We start from the raw sequence: 10,536 nt of genomic DNA on the forward strand, positions 1-10,536 counted from the left end.
GTCACAGGTCTTTTATTCCAGTGTAGATGGAGACCCTGACAGGGATCAGGGAACCTAAGTCTTGGTTTAGGTGCCTAAGTCCCATGTTTGGCTCCACTGTGATCTGCAAAACTCCCACCAAACCCTGCAGGCACGTAAATGTACTCAGCACCCGAGTTTGGTTTCAGAAAAAAAGATCCCTAGGCACCTATGATCCTGCCTCAGGGCACGCACACTCCTGCCTCACTTTAGGCATCCAGAAGCCAATGACCTGCCTAAGCCCCAGAGCGACTCATGAACCAGTTGTGGGGCTTCAGTGAGCAGGTGTGCTCAGAAAGTGCCTATCACAGCAGGTCCCATTATGGCAGTGAGCCCCTTATAACTTTCAGTGTGGTGCTTAAAGCAGTCACCTGGGATGTAAAAGACCCACGTTCAAGTCTGCCTTTTGTCTTTTTTTTTTTTTGGCCCTATTTTTGTTTAAGTATTTATGCGTGGAGGCAGAGTTATCAGGTGAGAGAGTATGATTCTGTTGTCCAATGGTTAGAGTACCCACCTGGTAGTGGGGACCCCATGGGTTCACTCTTTCATTAGTTATCCAGTGTGCAAGCACTTCAAGAAGCAAGACTGAGGGATCCCCACATAAAAATATCCCCAAGCTCAGTGGTTAGCGTGCAATCCTAAAAAGTGGCGGAACCCCCATTCAAATCCTTTCCTCCTGCTGTGGCAGAGAGGGGAGGACTTGAACCTTGCTCTCCCCTATCCCAGATGAATGCTCTAACCACTGGGCTTAAAATCATACAATGGGCAGCTCCTCCTCCTTCCTTCCCCTCCTCTTCAAAGGGGCTTAGCTGCCTAACTGCAAGTGTCAGGTTTCTGTTTGTGGTGTGCTCGTGACATAGGCATCTCCCTGCAACCTGGTTGTAGGTACCTATCTCCAAGAGAGCAGTGTGTGCTAAGCATCTCCCCATAGGTGTTGACTCCATGGGTGCTCCAGGACTGAAGCACCCAAGGAAATATTTTTGTGGATGTTCAGCACCCACCGGCAGCCTAGTTCCTCCCCTCCCTCCCAGCACCTCCTGTTCACTGGCAGCCCTGTTAGGCACCAAGATGCTCAGCATTACTGTGCCTAAATCTAAGATCCCACCCTTCGGCTATGTCCACACTTGGAGCTGTGAGTCCCAGCTGGCAGAGGCATATTGGGGCTAGCGCTCAGCAAACTACCTCACTAAAAGCAGTAGTCAAGGAAGTAGTGAGTGGCAGCATGGACTAGCCACCCAAGTATGTACCCATAGGGGCCAGATGTTTTTGCACTTGAGGCAGCTAAACTGTACTGCTGCCCAAGCTACCACAGTGACACTTCTATTTTTGACATGCTAGCTCAGGGGTTGGCAAACTTTTTGGCCTGAGGGCCACATCAGGTTCTGTAAATTGTATGACGGGCTGGTTAGGGGAGGACATTGTGGCCTGGCCCCCACTCCTATCTGTTCCCTTGGGCTCCTGCCCCATCCAAACCCCCGTTCCCTGATGGCCCCTCTGGGACCCCTGCCCCATCCACACACACACCAGCTTCCTCTCCCCTGACTGCCCCCAGAACCCCTGCCCCTGACTGCCCCCTGCCAGTCCATCCAACCCCGCCTCCTTCCTGACTGCCCCCCAAGGACCTCTGCCCCCATTCAACCTCCTGTTTCACCCCAACCACCATCCACACACACCCACTCTTTGTCCCCTGACTGCCCCTGGACCCCCGCTGCCCCATCCAACCCCTCCTCTCATTCCTGATGGCCCCGCCGGGACCCCTGCCCCATCCAACCACCCCTTCTCCCCATCCCCTGACTGCCCCCAGAACCCTGACTGCCCCCTGCTGCTCGATCCAACTCCTCCATCTTCCTGACTGCCCCCTAGAACCTTTGCTCCCATTCAACCCTGTTTCCCCCACCACCACTCACACCCCTGCCCCCCACCCCAAACTCCCCTACCTTCTATCCAACCACTCCCGCTCCCTGCCCCCTTAACACGCCATTGCAGGCACCACACAGCACAGAGCACCGGGTCAGGTTGGGCTCTGCAGCTGCACTGCCCCAGGAGCTCACAGCCCTGCTGCCCATAGCATTGCGTCAATGGTAGAGCAAGTGAGCTGAGGCTGCGGATAAGGGAGAGAGACGACGGGGGGCAAGCCTCCTGGGCCAGGAGCTTGGGGGCCAGGCAGGATGGTCCTGCGGGCTGAATATGGCCACGAGCCATAGTTTGCCCACCCCTGTGCTAGCTGAATGAAAGTTAGCACAAGTATACCAATGCAAGCTGGGAAGTGCCCCCCACCCCCAAGTGTACACATAGCCTAAGTGACTTACCCTGGGTCCCACAGAAAGTCTATGGCTGAGCCAGGAATTGCAGCCAGATAGACTGAGTTCCAGTGCAGTGCCTTAGACCTGCTCTTTCTCACTGAGAAGGAGCATGCCCAGCCTGACACCTTGGCCCCTAGGTAGGGTCTGGTAAAAAACTGGTCCTTCTGCAACTCTTAATACTGTCACTGGCACTAGTCACTCCAGATTGGGCTGGAAGGATAGGCAGCAAGTGGGCCCATGGTTCTGCTCCCATTTCATCCCAGCAGAGGTGGCCCTGTGGGGTGTAGGGACATTAGGCTGCAGCATTTTCTGCAGCTGTGGGAGACACTGAGTCGAAGACATTTACAACATTTGCAGGCGTTCCTCCTGGGGCAGTGCTTCTCCACACAGCCCCCACTAATATGGTGCTATGTAACAACACAGCTTAAAGGGCCCCTGTGAAACAGCTAAGTAGTAGTATCTGCATTTAACATAGAGGGAAACTGAGACCCAGAGGCTAAATGACCTGTCTAAGGTCATGCACTGAGTCTGGCAGAGCTAGCAATAAGAGCCAATGCTCTTGCCTGCTATTCTGCAGCTCTAATTACAAGGCCCTCCTTATCTCCAGTAACACTGGTTTTACTGATTATTTTAGTTTGTGGGGGAATAAAGAACTTGGCGTGAATCAAAAATCACTGTGTCTAGTCTGACTTTTAGGGTTTGTCAGGAAATGGCAATCTCTGTACCTGCTACATCCTGGACACTGTACAGCAGTTGTACAAATTTATAAGCAGGAATTTTATATGGTTTCTGTGTGATATGTGCCTATGTTCTGCCTTGATAATCTAACAGGTCTTCTTTATTTGTGCTGTGATTACTCCTCTCTCAGGATGCAACTGAGATCACTCAGCTTGTTTCACTGAACACACAAGTTGGATTGGAAATCTAGGCTGAGTTAAAACAGATTTGGAGCCTATGGAATACTTTTAAATGTGGCTTGTTATTGCAGTCAGAGACATACTCTATTTCCTGCAGTATTGAACTCAGATACATATGTCAGCCACTATATGAATGACATACTGAACCTATAGATATGCACATACCATGCTAAAATAACATTGTGTCAGATCAAGCCTAGCTTTGGAAAAACACATTCCAGGGACAGATTTATCCCTCTGCCCCTCTGCCCCTAAACAACCAAATGTCTCAGAACAGGTAAAGAGAAAAGTAATAATCCTTTAGTGCTCAAATTTAACATATCATGTACCCTCAAGAACACAAAACATGCATCCAACACAGTGACACTCATCTATTCACCGTCCCCATGCACACAGTATGCTGTACATCCTTATATTCAATATAGAATAATGGTGCAGCCCTGGTTAAGTCTTATATCCCAGGGCAGAGAAAGGGTTAACCCACTCTGTTCTGCTTCACCAAGCTCAGACCTGCATTGCAGCAGTGCACCAGTTCTTCTCCTCTTTGTATATTGCTGGCCTCAGAATGTAGAGCAAGATCTTTCTAAATGAATTTGGAGGAAAATATATAATGTAAATTTTTCTTTTCACTGTATAATATGATGTAGCCTGTGTTGTCCATTTGAACCGTTTCCTGATTATAGAGGAAGGAGAACTAACTGTTCTTGACTGCAGGAAACTGCTGATCTTTTGACATGGAGACCTTACAGTTAACCTAGGTTTCAAAAGAACCTGAAGTGTGAACCTTGCACAATTCTCTAACTTGAAGTGATTCACTGAGATTAAACGTTTAGATTATGGGCAGTTGAGTTGTGGGAAGAGGGAGAGACAGAAAGAGGAGGGTGTGATCTAATCTAGCCCTCTGATAAAAGGCCCACAGAATGTAATACACATTTAACCAATCAGATTCTATATACAGTAAATATATTTCTATAGAAATTATTAAAACAAATAGAATTTAAGAGAGAATATCTTCATAGCATTTTAATATTCTATAGAATTTAATATCCTTGCTGTGAAAACTTTTAGGCTAAGTTTGACAATTCTATAAAAGTTTATTTTCTATTAGATTCTATATGGATCTAAGAATCAGTCATTATTGGAATATACTTTTCTGTCAGAGACACAATACAAGATATTCATATGAAGCAGTGATATTTTATTTGTTTTCAAAGACATTCTTAAAATTACTTAAGTTTCTTCATTTTAGATATATAATTCTAGAAATGTGGATAAATAGCCTGATTTATCAGCAATACCTGAACTAAATATACATGCTCTTCAAAATCCTAATATTAAAGTGCCTACAGGCCATTATGCTTAGTATTTTTGTATTATTTTTTACATCTTTTAAGAATTCACTTTAAACCCATTGATTTTTTTTTTTTAAGTGAGTAGATTGATTATTTGGCCAAATAATCAGTCCTTATTAAACAGAAGATTGGTCAGAACTGTGGTGAGTAAATCCTAGCAGAATCTATTTGCTTTGCTCACTATTGAATCAGACTGATTTTAATATATTTTTGAAGCTCATTAAAAAAAACCAACCCAACAACCCATAACTCAAGTAATGTACAAGTATAAACATCCCCTTCAACTTAGAGCATTCTGAGATATGTACAGCAGCTACCCATCCATCCCTATTACTTTTGTTCTGTCTTCATTTGCTCAACACACTCTGGATTTTTTAAAGGAAGAACTAGCTCAAAGTTCCAGTCAATATTTTTAAAGATTCTTTAGGAGGGATCTCAAAGTTCCAGTGGCAGGTTTGTCAGGCGGTGGGGGGAGGGTGTCTATGCCCGTTTGACATTGTTCAGCAGGTCTGTGAGTTCACTGATGTACTTGATGGTGTATTTCAGTGTCTGTATTTTGGTGAGAGGCTGGCCTCTTTGGCTGTAGACAGGAGGTAGGTAATTGCGCAAGGTGTGTAAAGCATCAGCCAGGGTCCTCATCCTGAGCTTCTCTCTCTCACTGGCTTTCCTTCTGCGCTGGGCTGACATCCTGGCCTTGGTACCTTTCTGAGCCTTGGCCTGTCCAGCGTTCGGTAAGTATGCGGAAGGAAAATCCATCAAGCTGTATCCGATCAGGCTGCCGCTGCTGCTGCTGTTGTAGGGCATCTCAATCACAGCTGGGCATGGGGAAGAAGAATATGATTCAAAGGAAGGAGATGGAGATAAGCTGTGAGGGGATGAGATCTGGTTCAGCTCATAGGCTCCTGCATTACTCTTCCAGTCCCAGGAAGACAGAAAGACAGAATTCTCAGTGCCCAAACCATCTTCCATATTCGGCAAAGTCTCATGCAATTTATCCATCCAGGAAGAGCAGTTGTGAGAAGCAATTCCCTTAGCTAACAAGCAATGGCTGAAGTCTTTATGCAGGGAGACCCTTTTATGACAGGGGGGTGGAGGGGAGAAGTGACAAAGTGGGAAATAGGGTTTTGTGAGAGGAGTTCAAAGGAGGTCCCAAGTGCTAAGATGGAAAATGAACTCCTGAAGTGTTATTTTCTTCTCACCGATAATTATCTACCTTCAGCTAAAATACCTTTAAACTAACAGGCAACAGTGAGAAGGAAAAAAGATTATCTTCTTGTAACTAACCAATTAAGACTCCACATCTACATTTAACATTGCAGTGGGGAATCATTATTAAAAGAGGCAAAGGAAAAAACAAAACACAGCAACAGTTTTATTTGATTTTATTAACATGAAATCTAAACAAAGATTAGGGGCTAATTTAGCTACAACTAATCAGGAAAGAGATCTTGGAGTCATCGTAGTTAGTTCTCTGAAGATGTCCACACAGTGTGCAGCGGCAGTCAAAAAAAAAGATAGCGAATAAGATGGAGAATATCTTATTGCCCTTATATAAATCCATAGTACGTCCACATCTTGAATACTACGTACAGATGTGGTCGCTCCATCCCCAAAAAGATATACTGGCATTAGAAAAGGTTTAAAGAAGGGCAACTAAAATGATTAGGGGTTTGGAATGGGTCCTATATGAGGAGAGATTAAAGAAGGTAGGACTTTTCAGCTTGGAAAAGAGGAGACTAAGGAGGGACATGATAGAGGGATATAGAATCATGGGTTGTGTGGAGACAGTGAATAAGGAAAAGTTTTTACTTGTTCCCATAATATAAGAATAAGGGGCCACCAAATGAAATTAATAGGCATCAGGTTTAAAACAAATAAAAGTAAGTTCTTCACACAGCGCACAGCCAAGTGGTGGAACTCCTTGCCTGAGGAGGTTGTGAAGTCTAGAACTATAACAGGGTTTAAAATAGAACTAGACATATTCATGGAGGTTAAGTCCATTCATTAATGGCTATTAGCCAGGATGGGTAAGGAAAGGTGTCCCTAGCATCTGTTTGTCAGAGGATAGAGATGGATGGCAGGAGAAAGATCACTTGATCGTTACCTGTTAGGTTCACTCCCTCTGGGGCACCTGGTATTGGCCACTGTCGGTAGACAGGATACTGGGCTAGATGGACCTTTGGTCTGACCCAGTACGGCCGTTCTTATGGTCTTATGCTGTGAAGTGATCACTTGGCTAGAAAAAATTATCTAAAACTACATGGCATTATTCTCTGTGTAGTTATTTGAAGTCAATATATTATAACTGTGATGAATTTGGCCCACACTGTCTGCTGGAGCGATATTCACTCATAATCTGTGTTGTAGACATAAGTCAGAAAAATGGTTTGCTTGCTTTTCTGTTTACACATAAAGCTTTACAGATTTCCCTTGACTTCTCTTTGAAGCTCTTTGTTTTTATTATTAGAACAAGAAGTATAAAAGCTTATTCCCTGCAGCCTGCACATTCGTTTACCATTATAAATTGCCCAACTTAAACCAAAAAGAATCTGTAACTGTAAACAAAGTTGAAGTAAGTACTATAAGTGAAAAATTACTAATACAGGTGTGTTTTTTTTAAATAGTGTATGAGCTCTATGCCCAGACAGTAAACCTTTACATAGAGGTTTTTAACTGAAAGTCATAAGTACAGTGAACATACACAAAACAAAACTAAAAGCTATTTATGTAAGATGCTGTACTTCTAGAAATCCATCCCTTGTATTAAGAGGGAGGCAACTTTCATATATTCACAGAAAGACTCTCCTGGCATCCACTGCCGTCACTGATAAAACACTCAGTAAATTCAGTAGTACAGCATTAGATCCATCTCCTTTAAATGGGTGACAGGGCATAGATCATTTGTTGATTATCTGTTCATTCCCTCTGAAGTACCTGGCACTGGCCACTGTCAGAAGACAGGATACTGGGCTAGGTGGACCTTTGGTCTGACCTAGTATAGCTGTTTTTATGTTCTTAAATTAATAATACTCAGTTCACATATAGCACTTTTCATCTGTAAATCTCAAAGCACTTTAAAAAGAGAGTAATCATCATTTACCCTTTTACAGAGGGGGACACAGAGGAGATGCCTTGCCCAAGATCATCTAGTAGGTCAGTGGCAGAGGTTGGAATATAACCTAGGGCTTTTGAGTTCACTGCCCACTGACTCATGCAGCCTCCAGTCACAACATTAGTTCGTAATGAAGCATAGAAGAGAGGAAATTTGGAGTCAGGAGGGAGGAAAAAGCAAGAGGCTCCCTTTGATGACCAAATTGTGCCTTTGCAGGTCCAAATGCAACACTTACTGAAGTCAGTAGAAATCCTTAATCTGTATGTGAAGGCAAAACTTCACCCTTAATTTGTAATCTGGAAAATGATGCTAAATTCCATTAAATTCTGCAAGTTTTTCCTGAATCCTGTAAATGAGGCTTTTGTGAGGCAATATCTACTCTGAAAAAGAGGGAGGAGAGATGCCCAAGAATTTTATGCAGCCAGTGAATATTAAAAATTGATGGGAAGATTCCATTTCTCTGTGATTATGACACTTGCACTGGGTTAATTAAGAAAACTTAGCTGTGTTCAGTTAGCATCTGAGCCAATGTTCACTGAAATCAATAGACTCCCATTAACGTCAGTGGACTTTGGATCAATAAGTTGTGTACAGGCCTTTATACCATCAGTTCATGGGAGACTTGATATTGATTATTAGAGTGTTCTTGTGCATGAGGTAAATGAGTGAGAACCACAAAGCAAAGGTGAACAGTTCTGGCACTTTGAGTGGAGGCTTGTTTAACATTATTGAGCAACAGAGTATGTAATGTGCTAGGAATTTCACTACCACCCCACATCCCACGCAGGATTTTTTCCAGATTTTACGCTGAGTGAGCCCATTGCCATGCTGTATGCTGGTTTATTTCCTCATTAAGGAAAGTCAGTTGACTTAACATATTATGCAACTGCCTGTGGACATTAAAAACCAAATGATATCAACTGAGGGACATTTTCTGTGATTTCACCTAGTTGCATGCCTGCAACTGATAACATGAAAAAGACCAAGAAAGAAAGTATTAAGCTACCATACATAGGTGACCATTTTTGTCCTCATTAAAACCTCTCTCACACCTCTTCCCTCCCGCCCCACACACAGTTTCTCTCTTCTTATGCTCTTTCTCTCTTCTTACGGTGACCATCTCTCTTTCAGATTTTACCTTCTTCCATTTTATTTATCATTTTTCTATCAGAGTACTTTTTCCATAGTGTCCCTTAACACAAAAACTAAAGTGGGTCAAAAACAGAGGAATGTTTTCGAGGGGAAAAATTGGGAGTGGAGAGTGCTGGGTCAAGGAAGTTTCCAAAAAACTTAAATTGCTCTTAGCACTAATATTTGATTTGGGGTCAAATTTTTGAATCCTGAAAGTGAAATCAAAATTAGACTCACTGATTTCACCTATCCTTACTGTTTCCTTATTTTAAAGTAGTTGAAACCATGAACAACAAATGCATCAGCAGTATGCACAAGTATGTATGCATGCTCACAGTTCATTTTTACTGAGCAATATCATGTAAAAACAGTAGATACAAACAGGCAGGTTCCATAGCTATAAATTTTGGCTGCATATGAACAGCTTTATCTAGTATACTATGTACATAAAATTGGAAGGGATTCAGACAAGATATTTATGGGACGATGGCAGGAAAACACAGATTATCCCATATCTGCCTGCTATGGGGTTTCTTATATATTTCTCTGAAGCATTTGGTGCTGGCCATGGTCAGACAGGATACTGGACTAAGTGAACCACTGGTCTAATCCGTTATGGTGACTCCTATGTTCAGACAAATCTACAAAAGAGGGGGGGAAAGGTAATGGGCCAGATTTTGAGATGTGTCCTCTCACTGTGCTCACAATTTTGTGGCACAAAATGGGAAGTCAAGATGAGCCCCAAGGATCAGATCCAAAGCCTCTTAAACTAAATAGAAAGATTTACATGGTCTCCCGTGGATTTTAGGTTAGGGCCTAAGCCTCAATGTGCAAGCACTGGAATCACAAACAGACAGTCGCTATCAAACTAATTTGTATTACAATCCATAATAGGAATAATTTGTTGATACCTGCTGAACACTTCACGCTGTTGTTTTGACACTCGTAAAAAAGAGATTATTTAAAATGTGCTACTGGGAGGAAAGCTTTTACAAATAGCCTTCATTCTCCAACTAGGTACTGGATTTATTTTTTTGTACAAGATAAAATATCCGATACTCTTTCCCCTGCAAGTCTCAGTAGAAAATCAGAAAACAGAGAAATTCAGTTATTATGGGCAGTACATTCCCATAGCTTTCCTTTAAGATATGCAAAATTCATACATTTCCACAATGTAATAATATTGAAAGTTATTGAGTTATGAGTCTAATATCATAGAAACACTCACTGACACTTAAATGATAAGGCATTTTCTGTTTGACTGATCATTTTGTTTTTTGTTTCAGTAATTTATTCAACAGTATAAAAGCTAACATTGCAATCTTCATCTCCTTTAAAATGAGAGGTTTCATGGTCAGATTTTTGACTTATAAGAGAAGGGGCGGGGGAAGGAAGAAAAGTAGGAAATTATTAAGCTTGTTTCTGTATGAATCATTGCAGATAAGAGTCTTTTTCTTAACTAACCAGAGAAGGCACTAGAATAGAATATAAGATTTATCTTATAATATCCATCCAAATTGTGTAAATAAGCCCTCACACCCATGAATATGGAAAAAAATATTAATGCAAATTTATCTTTTGGGAAAGTTTATTATGAGAAATAATTATATCCAGTAGTGTATTTCTGGCAAGGCTGGGGAATGCATAGGCAGAATAAACATAGAATAGTAAGAAGTACAAAAGGAGAGAAAAAGTGTTGCAAT

The 10,536-nt window shown here is 42.4% G+C and overlaps 1 protein-coding gene across 1 annotated transcript; it reads right to left on the bottom strand.

Annotated features, from left to right (window-relative positions):
- Positions 1–5,070: 5,070 nt before the first annotated feature.
- MSGN1 (mesogenin 1) lies at positions 5,071–5,589 on the bottom strand. The gene has a single exon (XM_032791062.1). It carries the CDS (start codon positions 5,587–5,589, stop codon positions 5,071–5,073), a length of 519 nt encoding a protein of 172 aa, XP_032646953.1.
- Positions 5,590–10,536: the final 4,947 nt, after the last annotated feature.

Source organism: Chelonoidis abingdonii, chromosome 3 (genome assembly GCF_003597395.2).
Source record: "Chelonoidis abingdonii isolate Lonesome George chromosome 3, CheloAbing_2.0, whole genome shotgun sequence".
Classification (NCBI taxonomy): domain Eukaryota; kingdom Metazoa; phylum Chordata; order Testudines; family Testudinidae; genus Chelonoidis; species Chelonoidis abingdonii.